Source organism: Eschrichtius robustus, chromosome 16 (assembly GCF_028021215.1).
Source record: "Eschrichtius robustus isolate mEscRob2 chromosome 16, mEscRob2.pri, whole genome shotgun sequence".
Taxonomy (NCBI): domain Eukaryota; kingdom Metazoa; phylum Chordata; class Mammalia; order Artiodactyla; family Eschrichtiidae; genus Eschrichtius; species Eschrichtius robustus.
Genome location: NC_090839.1, coordinates 89399608 through 89416010, shown reverse-complemented (window position 1 = coordinate 89416010; position 16403 = coordinate 89399608). Strand labels below are relative to the sequence as shown.

The 16403-nt window shown below is 56.9% G+C and overlaps 1 protein-coding gene across 6 annotated transcripts in view; it reads right to left on the bottom strand.

Annotated features, from left to right (window-relative positions):
• TNRC18 (trinucleotide repeat containing 18) overlaps positions 1-16403 on the bottom strand; it is an 89744-nt gene that overhangs the window by 5736 nt on the left and 67605 nt on the right. For all 6 annotated transcript variants that reach the window (XM_068524628.1, XM_068524632.1, XM_068524631.1 and 3 more), the window contains 9 exons: positions 12411-12826; positions 8437-8589; positions 7994-8135; positions 6306-6423; positions 5812-5887; positions 5620-5728; positions 3020-3136; positions 2142-2306; positions 388-1721 (listed from right to left, as the gene is read on the bottom strand). In XM_068524628.1, the coding sequence (XP_068380729.1) occupies positions 388-1721; positions 2142-2306; positions 3020-3136; positions 5620-5728; positions 5812-5887; positions 6306-6423; positions 7994-8135; positions 8437-8589; positions 12411-12826 (2630 nt within the window). The remainder of the gene's footprint in view (positions 1-387; positions 1722-2141; positions 2307-3019; positions 3137-5619; positions 5729-5811; positions 5888-6305; positions 6424-7993; positions 8136-8436; positions 8590-12410; positions 12827-16403) is intronic.

The window sequence follows — 16403 nt, the reverse complement described above, 5'->3', positions numbered from 1 at the left end:
CCAGAACGTTCTGCCCTGCGGGCCACACTGATTAGCTCAGGGACAGGCAGTGACCCAGCCCGGCCAAGACAGGGAAAGAAGTACCTTTTGCTGCGACTGCTAATTAGCCAGCCAGAAGCCTTGAGCCATTCGTTTTCAGCGGAAAATGAAGCAAAGGCAAAGAAAAGCAGGCTGTGCGGCCGCGCGGTTCTGAGAGACCCTGCGGCATGGCAACTAAAGGCCTGCACGGTAAGTGGGTCCCGCAGAGGGTGGGTCTGGGTCCCGGGGACCAGAGGGCAGTGCTCCTGTGTGAGGGGCAGGACTCCACACCCGTCACCCCGACTCTCCGCCGTGGGGCTGCTGGGAGGCCAGAGAAAGACACGTGGGGACGACCCCGCCCCCAGCTACCTGGGTGGGCTTGCCGAACCACTTCCAGAGCTGCCGGGCGGGCAGGAAGGCGGCGATCTTGGGCCGGTTCTCCACAGACGGCAGGCGCTGCCGCTTGGCCAGCTCCTTGGTGGTGGGGAGGTGGACGCCCTCCCTCTTCTTGGGCCGGCTCTTGGCCCCGGCCTGGGCCTTGGGCTGCACAGGCTGCGGGGGCTGCGGCGGGGGGGCCTGGGGCGCGGGCGCCGGCGCCTTCTTGCCTGGAGAGTGGGCCGAGGAGCGGGCCTTGCCCGCCTGCTTGGGCGCCTTGCTGGCGAGGGCTGGCGGGGCGGAGGGCCCGGCTGCCGGGGCAGGGGCGGCCTCGTCGTCTGAGCTGCAGGAAGAATCGTCCGTGGTGGAGGAGGAGGAGGATGACGAGGAGGAGGACGAGGAGGACGAGGAGGACGAGGACGAGGAGGACGAGGACGAGGACGACGAGGAGGAGGAGGAGGACGAGGACGAGGACGAAGAGGAGGACGAGGAGGACGAGGAGGACGAGGAGGACGAGGACGAGGACGAGGACGACGAGGAGGCCCTCGAGCTGGAGGCGCTGCAGTTCCGGCCGCCGCCGCCCTGGCCGTCCTCCTCTCCCTCCGTCTCAGAACTGCTGCCGCTGCTGCCGCTGTCGCTGCTGCCGCTGCCGCTGCTGCCGCCGCCACTCTCCGACTCCTCGGCCCCATCCTGCTCGGCCTGGCCCTTGTCCGGGCTCTTGGGGCTCCCCGAGTCCTCGAACGTGAGCGCGGCCCCAGGCTCCTGGGCCAGGTCGCCATCGCCGGCCTTGGGCCGAGCCGCCTTGGGCTCGCTGCCGCCGGCCCCCGGGGGGTAGCTGCCCAGGCCCAGCAGGCCCTTGGGCTCCTGCCAGCCCCCCGCCCCAGGGTCCTCCCGCAGAAGCAGGGCCTCTTTGGCCTTCTTGCTTTTGGGCGACGTCACGCCCTCACGGTCCAGCTTGACGAGCAGCTCGGCCTCTTCCCCGGGCCTCCGGGCGCCCTTGGTGGCCGACTCCTCGGCAGCCCGGGCCTTCTTGGGCTTGGGGCGGGTGGCGGGCATGGTGATGGGCATGGCGACGAGGGCGGTGGGGGCCAGGGCCGCGGCGGGGGCCGGCATCTCCCCAAAGGGCTCGGGTGCCGGGCAGCTGGTGAAGGCGGACGGCGCTGGGCTGGGCTGTCGGGGAGCCGGGCGAGCCTTGGGGGCCTTGGCCCGCTTGTCCACGGATTCTGGGGGGCTCTTCTTGGAACCTGGGGTGCTGATGGGCTCCAGGGCCAACGGGGTACTGGGGACCTCATCCGTCGAGCCCCCCTCCTCCAGGACGGCAGCTCTGTCTAGAAGAGAGAAGGAAAAAGCCCAGTGAGGCCAGGACTTCGCGAGCCAGCGAGCCCGTCCCCGTCCCAGCTCTGCCGGGTCCTGAGCGGGGCTGGGGCGGCAGCCTCTCGGGGCCTTGGGACGAGCGGCTCTCGCGCCTTAGTTGTCCACAGGTGGTGGCCCCAGAGTGGCCCTCGGGAGCCTGGGCTCTTAGCCCAAAGCACTTGGCTCTGGACTCTGGAGGGAACACAGCTGGCTGGATCTCAGCTCCGTCTCGGACAGGTCAACGCGCCTCCCTGAGCCTCAGTTTCCTAATCTGTCACAGGGTCCCAATAGCCCTGCAGCGCCAAGTCCCCGCGCAGGTGGGGAGTCGTGTCTGTGCAGAGACCCTGTGCGAGCAGCAGCCCCAGGCCTCGGCGGCCTGGGCACGGCCAACGTACCGCTCTTGGCTTTGGTGCTGGGTTTCCGCCCGCGCCCCCGGGCCTTGGCGCCGGGCTCCTCGGACCCTGGCGCGGCCCCGTCTTTGCTCTCCCCGGTGTCTTTGCTGGTCTTCCGGCTGCGGCGCTTGGCGCTCGGCACCAGGAGGGCGGGGGATGGCTCAGCACCTGTGGGGCAGGACAGACAGTGGCTCAGGCCCGGGTCTCCGCTCTCCCGGCCACAGGAGTGTCATCTGTCGTGGGCAGGAGGCGAGGGGAGGAACCAGACGACACTGCATGGCCGACCCCACTCAGCCTGCCCACCCAGGCTGCGCGGTCGGGTGGGAGGCCCATCTGCAGGGACGCAGCTGGGGTGTCTGCACATGCGCGCGATGGGGGCTCCTCCAATAAATGAGCAGGGTGGGGCTGACCCTGTGGCTTTAATGATCCATTTGGAGGGTTCACGAAAGCACTGGACCCCTGGAAGTCAGACAGTCCTGGGTCTGAGTCCCGGCTCTGCCTCTGACCAGTCGAGGGACCCTGGATAAGTCGTTTCACCTCTTAAACCCGAGGTTCGTATTGGCCAAAGGGGACGGTATTTCCAGACACACAGGACTCGACAAGAACTGAACGCTATCACAGACACAGAGCGTGGAACTGTCCATGACAGTCACCGATCCCTCCCTGGCCTGGACTGCCCGGCCCGGGGCTGGTCTCACGAGTCTCGGGATGCAGATCTGGGGAGGCCTGGGATCCCCCCTCCCGAGACCATTCTGGGAGCCCCCACCCACACTTTCTGCCATTTCCACCCCCTGTGGGTGCAAATGGTCCAAAGAGCAGACAGAGCCCAGAGGCAGCCTGGAGGGGGTGGGCCCCCGCCGGGCGGTAGGACCACCACTCACACTGGATCTTGTAGTCGGGGGGCAGGAGGCGGATGTGCGAGAGGGGGATCCTGCCGGTGTCTCCGTCATCGAACTCCACGGTGATCAGGTCCCCGTCGTCCTCCAGGCCCAGCAAGCCTGTGGGAGGAGGGGTGGGGTCAGGGGGCCGAAGTGGGGCAGAGACCAGCCGGGAAGCAGCCCCGGAGCAGGTGCACGAGGGCGGGTACGCAGCGGGCAGGACGTGGGCTTCAGAGCCAGGCGGCCCCGGGAGCACAGGCTCCCAGTCCGGCCGAGCACGCGGCCGTGTCCACTCATCCCGAGACCCTCCCCAGATCAACGAAGGATGGTGCTGGGGTCACCCCAGCCCCATTCCCGAGCGCTGGACACTGAGCCCAGAGCCCTGAGGCTGGAGCCGCGGGCTAACTGATGGGTGAAGAGCCACAGGTGCTGGTACTCGGTGTCCCTAAACAAAACATCCCTCCCCCAACCATCAGGAGGCCCTGCCCACGCACAGCTTCCAATCTGCTTGCTGAGGATCACCAGTGACAAAAGAACAGCCTCCAACAGAGGACAGCACAGAACAGACAGGTACAGACACAGAGCCCACAGGGAGAGGAAGGGAAAGGCAGAAGGAAAGGGAGCTGAAGAAACCTAAAATGGAAACAGGATGTCCCCGGAAAAAAAAGGAATCCATGAAAACAAAAAGAGGTTATTTAGTTAAAAAAAAAAAAAAAGAATATTTAGACAATAAGAAAGAACTCTTAGGAATACTATAAACGACAGCAGAAATATCAAAAATTCAATAGAATAGAAGGGCCAGAAGGCAGAGGTGAGGAAATCTTCCAGAAAGTAGAAAAGATTAAAAAAATGGACAAAAATGGGAAAAAAGATCCTAGTCTTGAGGGCCACCAGATGAGTGTGAGTTCCAGGAAAAAGAGGGTAAATGAGGGAAGGAAACTCTCCAAGAAGTAATATGAGAAAAATTCCTAGGAAAAAAGGAAATCTGCTTCCGAATCAAAGCCCCCTTCCCCCAAATACCCAGCAACACACACCCACACAGAGAGAGAGAGAGAGAGAGGCCACATGAAATTCCCGATCTAGGAATAATGAGAAGATTCTGAGTTTCCAGAGAGAGAAAAGTGGGTCTCCTATGAAGATTTGGGAATAACCCTGGTGTTGAATGCCTCTGACATCAGAATGTGGATGGAACAGTGACTTCAAAAGAGGGCTTCCCTGGTGGCGCAGTGGTTGAGAATCTGCCTGCCAATGCAGGGCACACGGGTTCGAGCCCTGGTCTGGGAAGATCCCACATGCCGCGGAGCAACTGGGCCCGTGAGCCACAATTACTGAGCCTGCACGTCTGGAGCCTGTGCTCCACAACAAGGAGGCCGTGATAGTGAGAGGCCTGCGCACCATGATGAAGAGTGGCCCCCGCTTGCCACAACTAGAGAAAGCCCTCGCACAGAAACGAAGACCCAACACAGCCATAAATAAATAAAAATAAATAAATTAAAAAAAAAAAAAAAAAAGGTGAAGGAAGATTATTTCCAATGTAGAATTTATACCCAGCTCAACTATCTCTAAAGAACAGGATAGGATAAGGAGATCTTGGGCACACGTGTACTTGAGGAATTTACCGCCCATGAACCCTTGTTCTCAGAAAGCTACGGAAAGGTCCTCTGCCACAAGGAGGGAGAGACAAGGAAGAGAAAGACACAGGATGCAGCACAGGAGAGAGAGAAATGGAATTCCCAGAATGATGGCAAGGGGAAATCCCAAGAGTGACACCCGTGAGGCAGGCCTAGAAAGCCGTCAGCCCACAAGGCTCAGGGGGCCAGAGAGCCCCAGGAGAGCTCAACGGAGATGAACTTTTCCCCTTGTAAGAGAACTTCCTGCCCAGCATCCCCGTTCCCATCTCCTGGGCATGTATGGATGACGTTAGGCGGCCAAGAGGTGGACTATCTTTGGCCTCTGGTTTTGGCTTTAGGCTGTAACACACACCCAGATCCCCGGCTCCCAGATGTGTTGGTTCTACAACAGCTAAGTATGCACTGTTGACTACCTGCCAGCTTTGTCTGTCTGGCATCCACACCCATGTCTTCTGGGCTACCTGTTATTTTGTCTGCCCAGCTTCCAATCTCTTATTCTGCTAACAACGTCAACTTTCCTGGGGAAGCGGCCTTCCCTTCTCAGTCCACAGGCAAAAATCAGGAAGCTGCCTCACTCGTTAGCAAGGACGAGCCCAAGACCCGTGACCCACGTGAAATCCATGTGAACCAAGCCAGTTCAGTGGGACTCCATCCTAGGACCCAGATGGGAAAAGGGGGAGATTCTCTGATGACAGGATTTGTTCAGAAGGTGAGAGAGAGTCCCCAGGCGCGGGGTGTGAAGACAGCACAGCCGAGAGCATGGCTGACGGACACTGGGAGCCTGAGTCCCGACGACGCTGTGGAATAGTGACTGGGTCCAACCACGCCCGAAGCCCTGTAAGTCTTCACTCAGACGAGCCGGTAAGACTCTGTGCTTAAGCCCGTCTGACTTGGGTTTCAGGAACCAAATGGATCCATGCCGACACGGCGGGAAACAGGGGTGCCGAGGAGGGTCTCGGGGGAGGGTCTCACCTCGGACCACGGTGCCCGGGTAGAGGCAGCGGTACTGCTGGCTCCAGTAGGCTGCGATCCTGGTCCCTTGCGGCAAGAAGCGAGTGGAGGCCGGCCTCACGTCGATGATCTGGGAAGGCGAAGGGCTAAGCGCGGGCGGTGAGCAGGAGCAGCCCCGCGCCCGCCCTCCCCAGCCCTGCTTCCCGCCCTCACCGCCTCCTGCAGCAGCTGTTCCAGACAGTAGATGTGGGGCCGGTTCCCGCGTTCGCCCTCCACCACCACACGGTATCTGCGAGGCCAGGGCGGGCGAGGTGTGAGGTCCCCAGGGGAAGCGCCACGCCCCAGACTCCCAGCCCCACCCGCGCCAGCTCTACCTCCCGCACCACGGGGACGTGACGTCAGAGCCTGAGGGTCTGCTGACCTGCGGCATAAACTCGGGGCAGGTCTGTCCCCTCCGGGCCCCCGTTTCCTCGTCTGCACAACCAGGGGTCACAGATCCAGGAGAGCCAAGCGTGCCCTCTCCTGCTCCTTCCCGCTGAGCCCCACGTGGGGGCCCGCCCACGCCCCCCTGGTCCTACGCGGGGAAGCCACAGCTCAGAGAGGCGAAGCAACGCGCCCACAGAGGCCCAGCAAGGCTCTGGAAGCAGGACTGCGCGAGGCTCTCAGGCTCTGAGCGGAGCTGCCCCGCCTGGCGCCCCCCCACTCACATGTCCGGCGAGTGCACTGTCTGCACGTGCCCCGCGTACAGCAGCTTGTCGTCCATGGGGATCAGCACGCGCAGGCCGTCCTTCAGCTCGTCCTTGTCGATGATGCAGGAGCGAGGGGCTGCGGGAGGGGGCTCGGGTGAGGCGGGGTTGGAGCAGGTTTGGGGGCGGGGGGGGGGTCAACCTTGAGACCCTCCGTCCCCTGTGCCCTGCCCCCCAGGCCCACCTGTCGCCCTGTCACCCCTCTCAGAGCGGAAGGCCCAGGGCGCCTGCGGGCACACATGCATCTGTGTGTGCAGCTGTGTGCCTGCAGATGGGCCTCGTGCGGGGCCGTGCATGCGTGCCAGGTGTGCACAGCCCCTCCCCTCCCAGCGCGTCTGCAGAGATCCCAGGCAGGTAGGAACAGGGGTGACACCCCGCAGGTGCTGCCCCACCCTCATGTGAAGCCCACCCCTCTCTGAGCCCCAGCTTGAGGCGATGCGTCATCAGACCCCATCCCTGCCCCCTCAGCCACAGCCCTGGGACTCTTCCATCGGCTCCTCCTCCACCTGGAATGCTGTCTCTTCTGGTGGACACAATCCCCCACAGCTGGGCTGTCAGCGCTCCCCGCCCCGACCAGGCCTCCGCCCGAGGCTGCCACTCCCCATCACCGCCCCGGGCCACGTCCCCTCCTGGGACCCCCACCCCAGACTCTCCTCAGTTCTCCCCCTCCGGGGCCGACCACGCTGCTTCAGCCTCCTGGGCCTGCTCTTCTTCTCTATAGGACCTTGAACCTGGGCCCTCCCTGCCATTACCTCACACAGAGAAACCCAGATGGCTCGCTGGGGTGGACGGAATGACGGGCCCACTTCTTGGTCCCCGCCTGCACCCACACCCCTGCCACGGCTTCACCATGGGTGGAGTGGACTTCCCACCTCTTGACCTTGGGTGTGGCCACGTGACCTGTTCTGGCCAATGGACGAGGGTAGAAGTGCTTGAATCTGAACCTAGCGAGGTGTCGGGAGGCCTCACTGGTTCCCACTCTCCCTCTCGAGACTCTGGCAGCACGGCGGTGAGAAGAACACACCCTGACCAGCCCAGCGGTCCAGGTGGGGCAGAGCTGTCCCTGCATCAGTGGACCCCTAGCCATCCCGTTATCATGGGAGCAAGCCCAGCTGAGGTCACCCTGCTGTCCTGCTGACAACTTATTGCCACCCTCCATTGAGTCTGAGCGCTTGGTTGTTACACAGCAATAGCTGACAGATACACTCCCAAGCAGGTGACAAAGCTCCTCAGGGCTGGCCCTGCTCCTCCTCTCAATCCATCCCCACCCCCACCTAATTCATGTCCTCAACCTCAAGCTCCAGACCCCCAGGTCCAAGTGCCTACTGGATGTCACCCCCCCTGGGATGTCCTCCGAGCATCCCAGACTCCAGCCAGCAAAGCCCAGTTGCTCCCCTCTGAGACCCGTCTCGATGACAGCTTCTCCCCCCCACCTGCCAATACCCATCCACACCCCTTCTCTTCCCCTCATCTGCTCATACAGCCCATGTACTCTCCCTCCTAACGCACTCAAACCCACCCCATCTCCCTCCCAGCTGCCCATTCCCTGCCCCTCCCCATGCTAGCTCAGGCCCTAGTAACTGCCCCGGGAGAACCTCCTGCACCCCCATATTCCAGGCCCAAGCCAACACAGCATCGTGGGCACTCACCGGGAGTTAGTGGCCTCTCCACAGCCCCGCCTCGTGGCAGGTGCTCATCCTCAGAGAAGCTCGAGTCCTGGTTGGGCTCAAAGTCCTCCTCGGCAGCCATGCTCTCCATCAGCTTGCTCACGGCTCCCCCCTTCCCCCGGTTCTGGGGACAGAGCAAGAAACACCAACAGCTTAGGACACGGCATCCCAATCCTGCCTGGCTAGGACCCTCCCTGGAAAGCCGGGGTCACAGTCAGGCCGCGGTGGAGTCTGCCACATGGGGGGACTGGGGTCCCAGCTGGGCTCACCCCCCAGGCCAGAGGGAGGACGAAATGGGTTGAGGCAGCGCCTCTAGCCACACGAGGGATCTGGGGGCATGGGGGTGGGGCACACCCAGGGACGCCTCCGTCTGTCAACCAAGCAAAGCAATTCACCCAAGCCTGGGGCCCCATGGGAAACCTCACCTCCTTCTTCACCTCCTTCCCTTTGGCTTTGGCCTTGTTCCTCTTGGCGGCGGCCGGAGAGCTGGTGTGAGGGGCCCGGGCCTCGGGGGGCAGGGCGGGAACACGGGGAGGGGGTAGCGAGGCTCCTGATCCGGCCTCCTTCCCCTTCTTCTTCTGGGGATGAAGCGACAGAGTGGCCGTCAGAGGGCAGAGAGGGCCCAGGCCCCGCCGCTCACCGTCCAGAGAGAGGACAAAGCACCCTCCCTCTCCTGGCAAGTATTTCTGGTTTCAATCTTGTTTTATTACTACTATATATTACTTATTGTAAAAAAAAACCCAAAACACCGAAGTGTATATACGTGAGTTCCTCTCCAACGATCCCACCAACCACAGAGGTAACTAGAGGAACTAATAACAGCATGGTGTGTCCTTCCAGAACTTTCCGCAAGCACACATAACCATGTAAACATGCGGGCTATGCAGACACATCTGTGCATACACAGTACTTTTTTTTTAAACACAGATGGGAATTCACCAAAAATTCTGCTTTGCAACTTTTTCCCCCTAGTATGTCTGGTAGACAAAGAGGTGGTGGCCTCACTTTTTATTCTGAACAGCTGCCCAAGGTGCCTTGATGGGGGGACCCGAGATTCATCCGACCACCCACCTCTGTTTTTTCCTCTGCTGGATGGTGCCACGAAAAACGACACTACCAATTAGTTCTACAGGTATATTCCTGGAAGGAGCATTTAGAACCGTACACCCACTGCCCGACTGCTTCCGGAGGCCTGTGTTACTTTCCTCTTGCCCCAGAAGTGTGGGGTGCCACATCCACACCAGCTCAAAGCCCCCAGGGTGGCTCAGGGACGCTCCCCACGCTGGGGGAGCGGAAACTGGGCCGGCGTACGGGGACTGTGCATGGCTCCACTTATCAGAGCAAAAGAGTGGAAACAACCTAGATATCCAGCAACCTGGTGCGTCCGTAGATACAGTTACAAGCTTTTATCACAGCGGCTGAGGGTCCTGTTCTGAGGAAGAGGTAACAGCACAGGAAATGGAAGTGATGATACTTTGTATAAGAAGCAGGTTCAGGCTACAAAGGTGACGGGCGGTGGGGGCAGGGGTCACTTTATGCCTTTTTAAAAGCGACGTGCCTAACGACCAACGACCAAGTCATGGGGCCAGGGGAGATGGAGAATTAAGACACAGAAAAAAGGAAGACTGGGCGAATGTTACCAAGACAACAGCAGAAGTCACAGCTTCCACATCAGACGAGTGAAATCCAAACCCAACAGCATTAAAAGGAAAAAAGTGGGAAATGTTAGAGCGATAAAAGGTATTCATTTTAATCTCTATTTGTGGGGAGAAATATGTAGTTTTTATATACACACACACACATTATATTTTCTTGTTTCTGGTGCATGTTTTAATCCTGTGCACATTTCTGAAATCAGAAGGCATCTTGGGGGTTGAAGGACTGTTTGTCATGTGGTTATGTCTCCTCTTCCCCTGACTTCTGTTATTAAATAGACAGCTTGTCTTATGGGGCACATCTTTGCAGCTGCACACATAGTGGGGCAGGGGAAATTGACAGCAAAAAAAAAAAGTTATCTCTGTATGGAATTTAATTTTCTTCCTTTTCTTTATCACGCAAATTACTGTTACAATCAGATAAAACTGATAACTTTTTCTTTCCCATTGACCAGAAAGCCCATTTCTGGGAAGATTTTTTTTTTTTAAATTAAAAAACTCCAAAACTGGCAAGTTCTGTACACAGAACAGAGATGTTCATTGCTGTGGTAATTACCATGGCAAAATACCATCATCAACCAAATCACCAATGGCTAGCATGGTTGATGGCGGGAGATGTTGAAAACCACAGGATAGCAAGATGGTGGAATGTTATTCAGCCATTTAGAGACAGTGATTTAAAAAAATGTAAAATAAAAGCTCATGCCATATGGGAATGCACAAGATCTAACGCCAAGTGTAAACAGCAGGATACAAAAGTGTATCTCACAGAACCATGAACACCGGTTGTTCCTGGAGTGATTTCCTTGGTGTCTGACTTCTCCTTTGGTTGACAGTTAATCTGTTCTGTTCCAGTCTCTGACTGTGTCATCAGAAGGCTGGGATCAGGTGAGCGAGCCCCTGGTCCCTCTCCCCAACAGAAGGTGCCATCTTGGGAAAGGCCCAAGGAGGCTGGTGGCCCTGTGGTTAAGGCCCAGGCTCTGGCGCTAGACCCCCAGTGTTGAAAGCTCAGCTCTGATGATCACTAGCTGCTGGGCTAACTGGGCAGGTTCCAGGACCACCTATAAGGTGCAGTTAATATGAGTAAGTAACCTACCTCATATGGCTTTGTAAGTAGTCATCTGTGACGTCAAAAGAAATATATATTTGGTCCCTGCCCCTGCTCCTGACACAGAGCTCCTAAATCCCTTTGAATTTCCTGGGTCATAGGAGCGAGCGCCTTTTGTTCTAATAAGGTGAGTCTTGGTGAGCCCCTATATGGCTTCAGGATGGGGTCTGGTCACCAGAAAGACCAGCCACAACTAAAAGCTTGAAACTTTCAGCCCCACCCGCATCCTCCGGGGAGGGGAGAGGGGCTGGAGGTTGAGTTACTAATCGGTCAGGCCTCTGTGATAAAGCCTCCATAAAAACCCCTCAACAACGGGGTTCAGAGAGCTCAGGGTTGGTGAACACGCCGAGGAGGGCGGTGTGCCCGGAGAGGGCGTGGGAGCTCTGCACCCCTTCCCACCCACCTTGCTCTGTGCATCTCCTCCATCTGGCTGTTCCTGAGTTGCATCCTTTACAGTAAACCGTAACAGTAAGTAAAGTGTTTTCCCGAGTTCTGTCATTCTGGTGAATTATCGACCGGAGGAGAGGGGTCATGAAAAGCTTTGATTTATAGCTGGTTGGTCAAAAAGCACAGGTGACAACCTGGGACTTGCGACTGGCATCTGGAGTGGGGATGGGGTGGGGGCAGTCCTGTGGGACTGAGCCCTTCACTGTGGGGTCTGCACCAACCCCGGGGAGTTAGTGTCAGATGTGCTGTGAGCAGAGGCAACGTGTTTCCCTTTACCAACATTAAGTATAAGTGGCAAAATGGTTAGAACACGCCTGGCCCCTACCATGGGTCACCCCGTATAATCATCATCATTATGTATTATTGGAGCGCTTTCTCTCCAAGGATCAGAAAAACCTGAGATGGCTTCAGCCATGAGAAAGCAAGAACAAGAGATCCCTGTGGATGACACTGAAATGCAGCCCCTTCCTCACTACCACCCATTATCAGGAAATTGATGTGGAGTCTGGTCCCTTTTTGTGGCTTTGTCTAGAATGACACTGTTATTTGAGGGTTTGCCTTCCATCAGGGACGTGGAGTAGAGAGGCCTGAGTCAGAGACCACTGTCGCGAGCTGGCCATTACGTCTGAATGCGACCACCTAAAGAGCGAACTACTGGCCGTGAGCTTCCTAGCAGCCACTGCAAGAAGAGTAACAGGGCTAAAAAAAAAAAGAAGGGTGACAGGTCTAATCATCACTGAGTTCTTGAAAAGCAGGTGTTCTCAACCTGCGGTGTCTGTGGAGAGAATTCAGGGACCTCTGAACCATGGATGGGGAAAAAGAAATCCCATCTCTATTTTCCCTAACCTCTCAAGAAATGAGGTTTTCCTTTGGGTGGGAGAGCTAAGACTTTGTCACCAACAGCAATCACTGTCATGTAGCGCATGACAGTTACGGCAGAGACCTTGAAATATCATCTGAGCTCATCAGTTCACACAACAGCACTTGCTAGCCCGGCTGCCAGGTGTCCTTATCAAAGACGCTCATCAAGGGGCATCCGGAGGAGTGCCCAGCACAGAGGTCTTCGGTAGGTGGGTGACTGCGTTTCAGGGTCACCACTGCCCTTCGGGGTCTCTGCGCCTCGCCCAGGTCTGAGAACTCTACTCCGAGACAGGAGGTCCAAGGGCCCCCGCCCCGCGCCGGGCCCTACCTTCCTGGGGTCCTTCCTGTCCTTCGCGCGGCCGGTGTCCTTGCGCGGGCTGGGCGGGCCGGCCTTGCCGCAGCGGCCAGGCTTGGTGGCAGCCGGCGCGACGCTGCTGGGCGCGGGCACGGCCGAGGCGTCGTGCAAGAAGATGCGCTCGCTGCGCCGCCGCGTCCACAGGTCGTCGTCGCTGGCCTCGGGCCCTGCCTCCAGGCCAGGCTCCTTGGGGCCCCGCGGCTTGCGGGCCTTGCGCCCCTTCTCGGCCGCCAGCTTGGCCTTGTCGGGGCTGCCGGGGCCCCGGGTGCCGGGCGCAGCCAGGGCAGGACCTGGCTCCCCCAGCCCCTTCTTGGGCCGCAGCAGCCCGGCAGGCGACCGCTTCCGCACCTTGACCTCGCTCTCCGAGTCGGTGTACTCGAACTCCGTGCCTGCACGTGGGTGAGGGAGGGGCTGTGGACAGGGACTCCCGGGCCCCCACTTCCCCCCCACCCACCCAGCCGCCCTGGCCACCAGGAGGAAGGCCACAGCCCAGCCCTCCTGCAGGGGACCGTGTCACCATGGGAGGCTTCAACCCAGCTCGGGGAAGGAACCTGAGGCCCAGAGGAGGAGGGCTTCCGGCCGCAGGCTTGTGAGCGGCAGACCCTGCTGGCCCCTCCCGTCCCAAACCCCCCCTGGCTACCCAGACTCTGCTCCGGACCCCTCACCCCAAGAGCATCGTCTGGGAACGTGAAGATTCCTGCCTGGGCACGTGTGAGCTCCCCCGCTCCTCCTGTGCCTCCACAGGAGTCCCAGAAGCCAGGGCCTGTGAGCCGGGGAGGGCCCACACCTGTAGGGGCAGCAGCTCTAAGGGAGGAAGGTGGGAAAGCCCGCACAAAATCCCCGAGCCCAGAGGGGCCTCCGCTCTGCTTCCTGGTGCCACTTCTCAGAGCTGGGAGGTCCCTGGCACACACTCCCCTTTCTAGAGGACAGGCTTCCCCAGAACCCACACAGCCCTGGGGCCCAGCCCCTCCCCTCACCCCCGAAGCCGCCCCTTCCCACAGCCGGGGGGGCCCACTTCCCTCTGCTGCAGGGCAGCCCTGAGCCTAGGGCCCAGCTCTTGGGCTCCTTGAATGCACAACCTCTCACCGGGATCCGCTGTCCTCTGTCCTCTTAAACCCCCAGGTCTTTGCTCCTGCTGGCCCTCTGCCCAGAGCACCATCTCTCCCCTGACCTCTACCTGGACAGCTGCAGCCTCCTTTCTGAGAAGACCCACTCTGCGCCCTGGGGAGTCCTCTGGCCATCCCTCCATCACCACAGGCACACAGCCCACTGCAGAGGTCCCATCTGTGTTTGTCTATCTCGTCCTGCTCTGCCCCCAGAAATAGATCCCCGAGTTCTCCTGGAGCCCCCAACGCTGTACAGCTCAGAGCCTGGCCCAGAGCTGGTGGCCAGGGAAAGAATCTAAACGGGGGAGTTAATGGTGCTTCTCCCCGTGGGGAGAATGAGGAGGCCCTGCCTCCTCCAGGCAGACCCCGGGGATGAGATGTCCGTGACAGCCCTGGCCTGACCACCCCAGCGAAGGACTTGCCCTGGGTCCCAGAGCAATGAGCTGGGAAGCCAGGGCTGGACCCCAGGCCTTCGGAGCCTCGAGCAGCCAGCAGCCTGGCCACAAAGGCTCCTGCGGGACGCCCAGCCCCATCACCCCAACAGATGCAGCCGCAGTTTCAAGGGTGGGGCCAGGAGGAGGGCGCACGTGCAAAGCTTAATGATCCTGTTAATTAATCTTTTGGTAACAGAGCTGCGGGGGGATGCAGCTGGGGGCTTTCGTGGCTAATTAGGGTGCAGGCCACAAAACACCACCGGCTTTGCCAGTCCTGCTTTTGGGTATGACAGAATGAGACCCCACCTGACGACAGCCGCCTGCAGAAAACCTAGATGCACACAGAATACTGCAGGTACCTGCAGAGGGAGCCAGTACAGGACAGTGCACAGAGCAGTGACCAGGAGTGGACACTCGCTTGGAAGAGGGGAGGGTGGAGCCTCAAGGGTAAGATGGCATCAGAAATAAATATTTATGAGACCCATGGGGCAGCACGAATGGTGCCTGGCACAGAGGAAGCGGGCTCTGTCAGGGTCCTGCGGTGGCGACAGGCATGAGGCCCGGAGAGAGGGGAGGATCTGCCGTGGCCTCGCTGCGGGACAGGACGGAGCAGGGAGTAGAACCCGCGCCCTTGACTCCCAACCAGCGTCCTGTGCAAATGCCTCCTCCCCAAAAAAACAGGCAGTAAAGGAGGAACAAAGGAACAAAAAAACAGACCAAAAAAAATAGACAAAAAATAATGAAGAAAAGAGTAAAGACACAAACAGATGCAAAGTCAAGGGATTAAAAAAAGACATACGATATGAATAGAAACCAGGGAAGAGCTGTAGGGGCTATACAGACATACCTCACTTTATTGAGCTTTGCAGATACTGCATCTTTTTACAAATTCAAGATTTGTGGCAACTCTGCATCAGGCAAGTCTATCGGCGCCATTTTTCCAACAGTGTTTGTTCACTTCATATCTCCGTGTCACATTTTGGTAATTCTCACAATATTTCAAACTTTTTCATTATTATTATTATATTATATTATTATATTTGTTATGTTGTATCTGTCATCAGTTACCTTTGGTGTCACTACTAAGACTCACTGAAGGCTCAGATGATGGTTAGCAATTTTTAGCAATAAAGTATTTTTTAATTAAGGCATGTACCTTTTTTTTAAACATAATGCTACTGCACCCTTAAGACTACAGTATAGTGTAAACGTAACTTTGATACATACTGGGAAACTAAAACATTTGTGTGACTCGCTTTATTGTGATGTTGGCTTTATTGTGTTGGTCTAAACCCACAATTATCTCTGAGGTGTGTCTGTACTTTTATCGGACAAAACAGATTTTAAGATAAAAATCTAGAGACAAAGAAGGACATTTTAAAACGACGAAATAGTCAATCCATCAAGAGGACATAAACAAATGTGAACATAACCCAGAGACATATAAAAAAGATTATACACCATGACCAAGTGGGCTATATCCCAGGAATGCAAGGTTGGTTTAACATTCTTTAAAAAAAAAAAAAATCAATGTAATACACCGTATTAATAGGATAAAGGATAAAAACCACACGAACACAACAACAGACACGGAAAAAGTAACTGACAAAATCTAACACCCTTTCATGATAAAATCACTCAACAAATGAGAAATAGAAGGAAACTTCCTCAACCTGACAAAGGACATCTATGAAAAAATCCACCACTAACATCACACTTAATGGTAAAAGAATGAGTATTTTCTCCCTAAGATATCTAGAGGGCAGGAAAAAAAACCAAACAAGACAAAGATATCTATTCTCACCACTTCTATTCAATACTGCATGGGAGATTCTAGCCAGAGCAATTAGGCAAGAAAAATAAAAGGAATACACACTGGAAAGGAAGACATTAAAACTATCTCTATTTGTAGATGACATGATCTTGTATATCAGCGGTCCCCAACCTTTTTGGCACCAGGGACTGGTTTCATGGAAGACAATTTTTCCACAGATTGGAGGGGGGGATGATTCAGCCGGTAATGCGAGCCATGGGGAGAGATGGGGAGCGGCAGATGAAGCTTCGCTCACTCACTCGCCCGCCACACACCTCCGGCAGTGCGGCCCAGTTCCTAACAGGTTGCGGACCAGTATCGGTCCACTGCCTGAGGGTTGGGGACCCCTGTTGTATATAGAAAATCCTAAGGAATCTACTAAAAAGCTTTTAGAATAAATGAGGTTAGCAAAGTTGCAAGACCCAAGATTAATTTACAAAAATCAATTATATTTCTATACATTAGCAATGAATACTCCAAAAATGAAAAGAATTCCATTTATAATAGCATCAAAAAGAATACTTAGAAATAAATTTAACAAGAGAAATGCAAGACTCATACAATGAAAACTACAAAACATTGCTGAAAGAAATTAAAGACCCAAATAAATGGA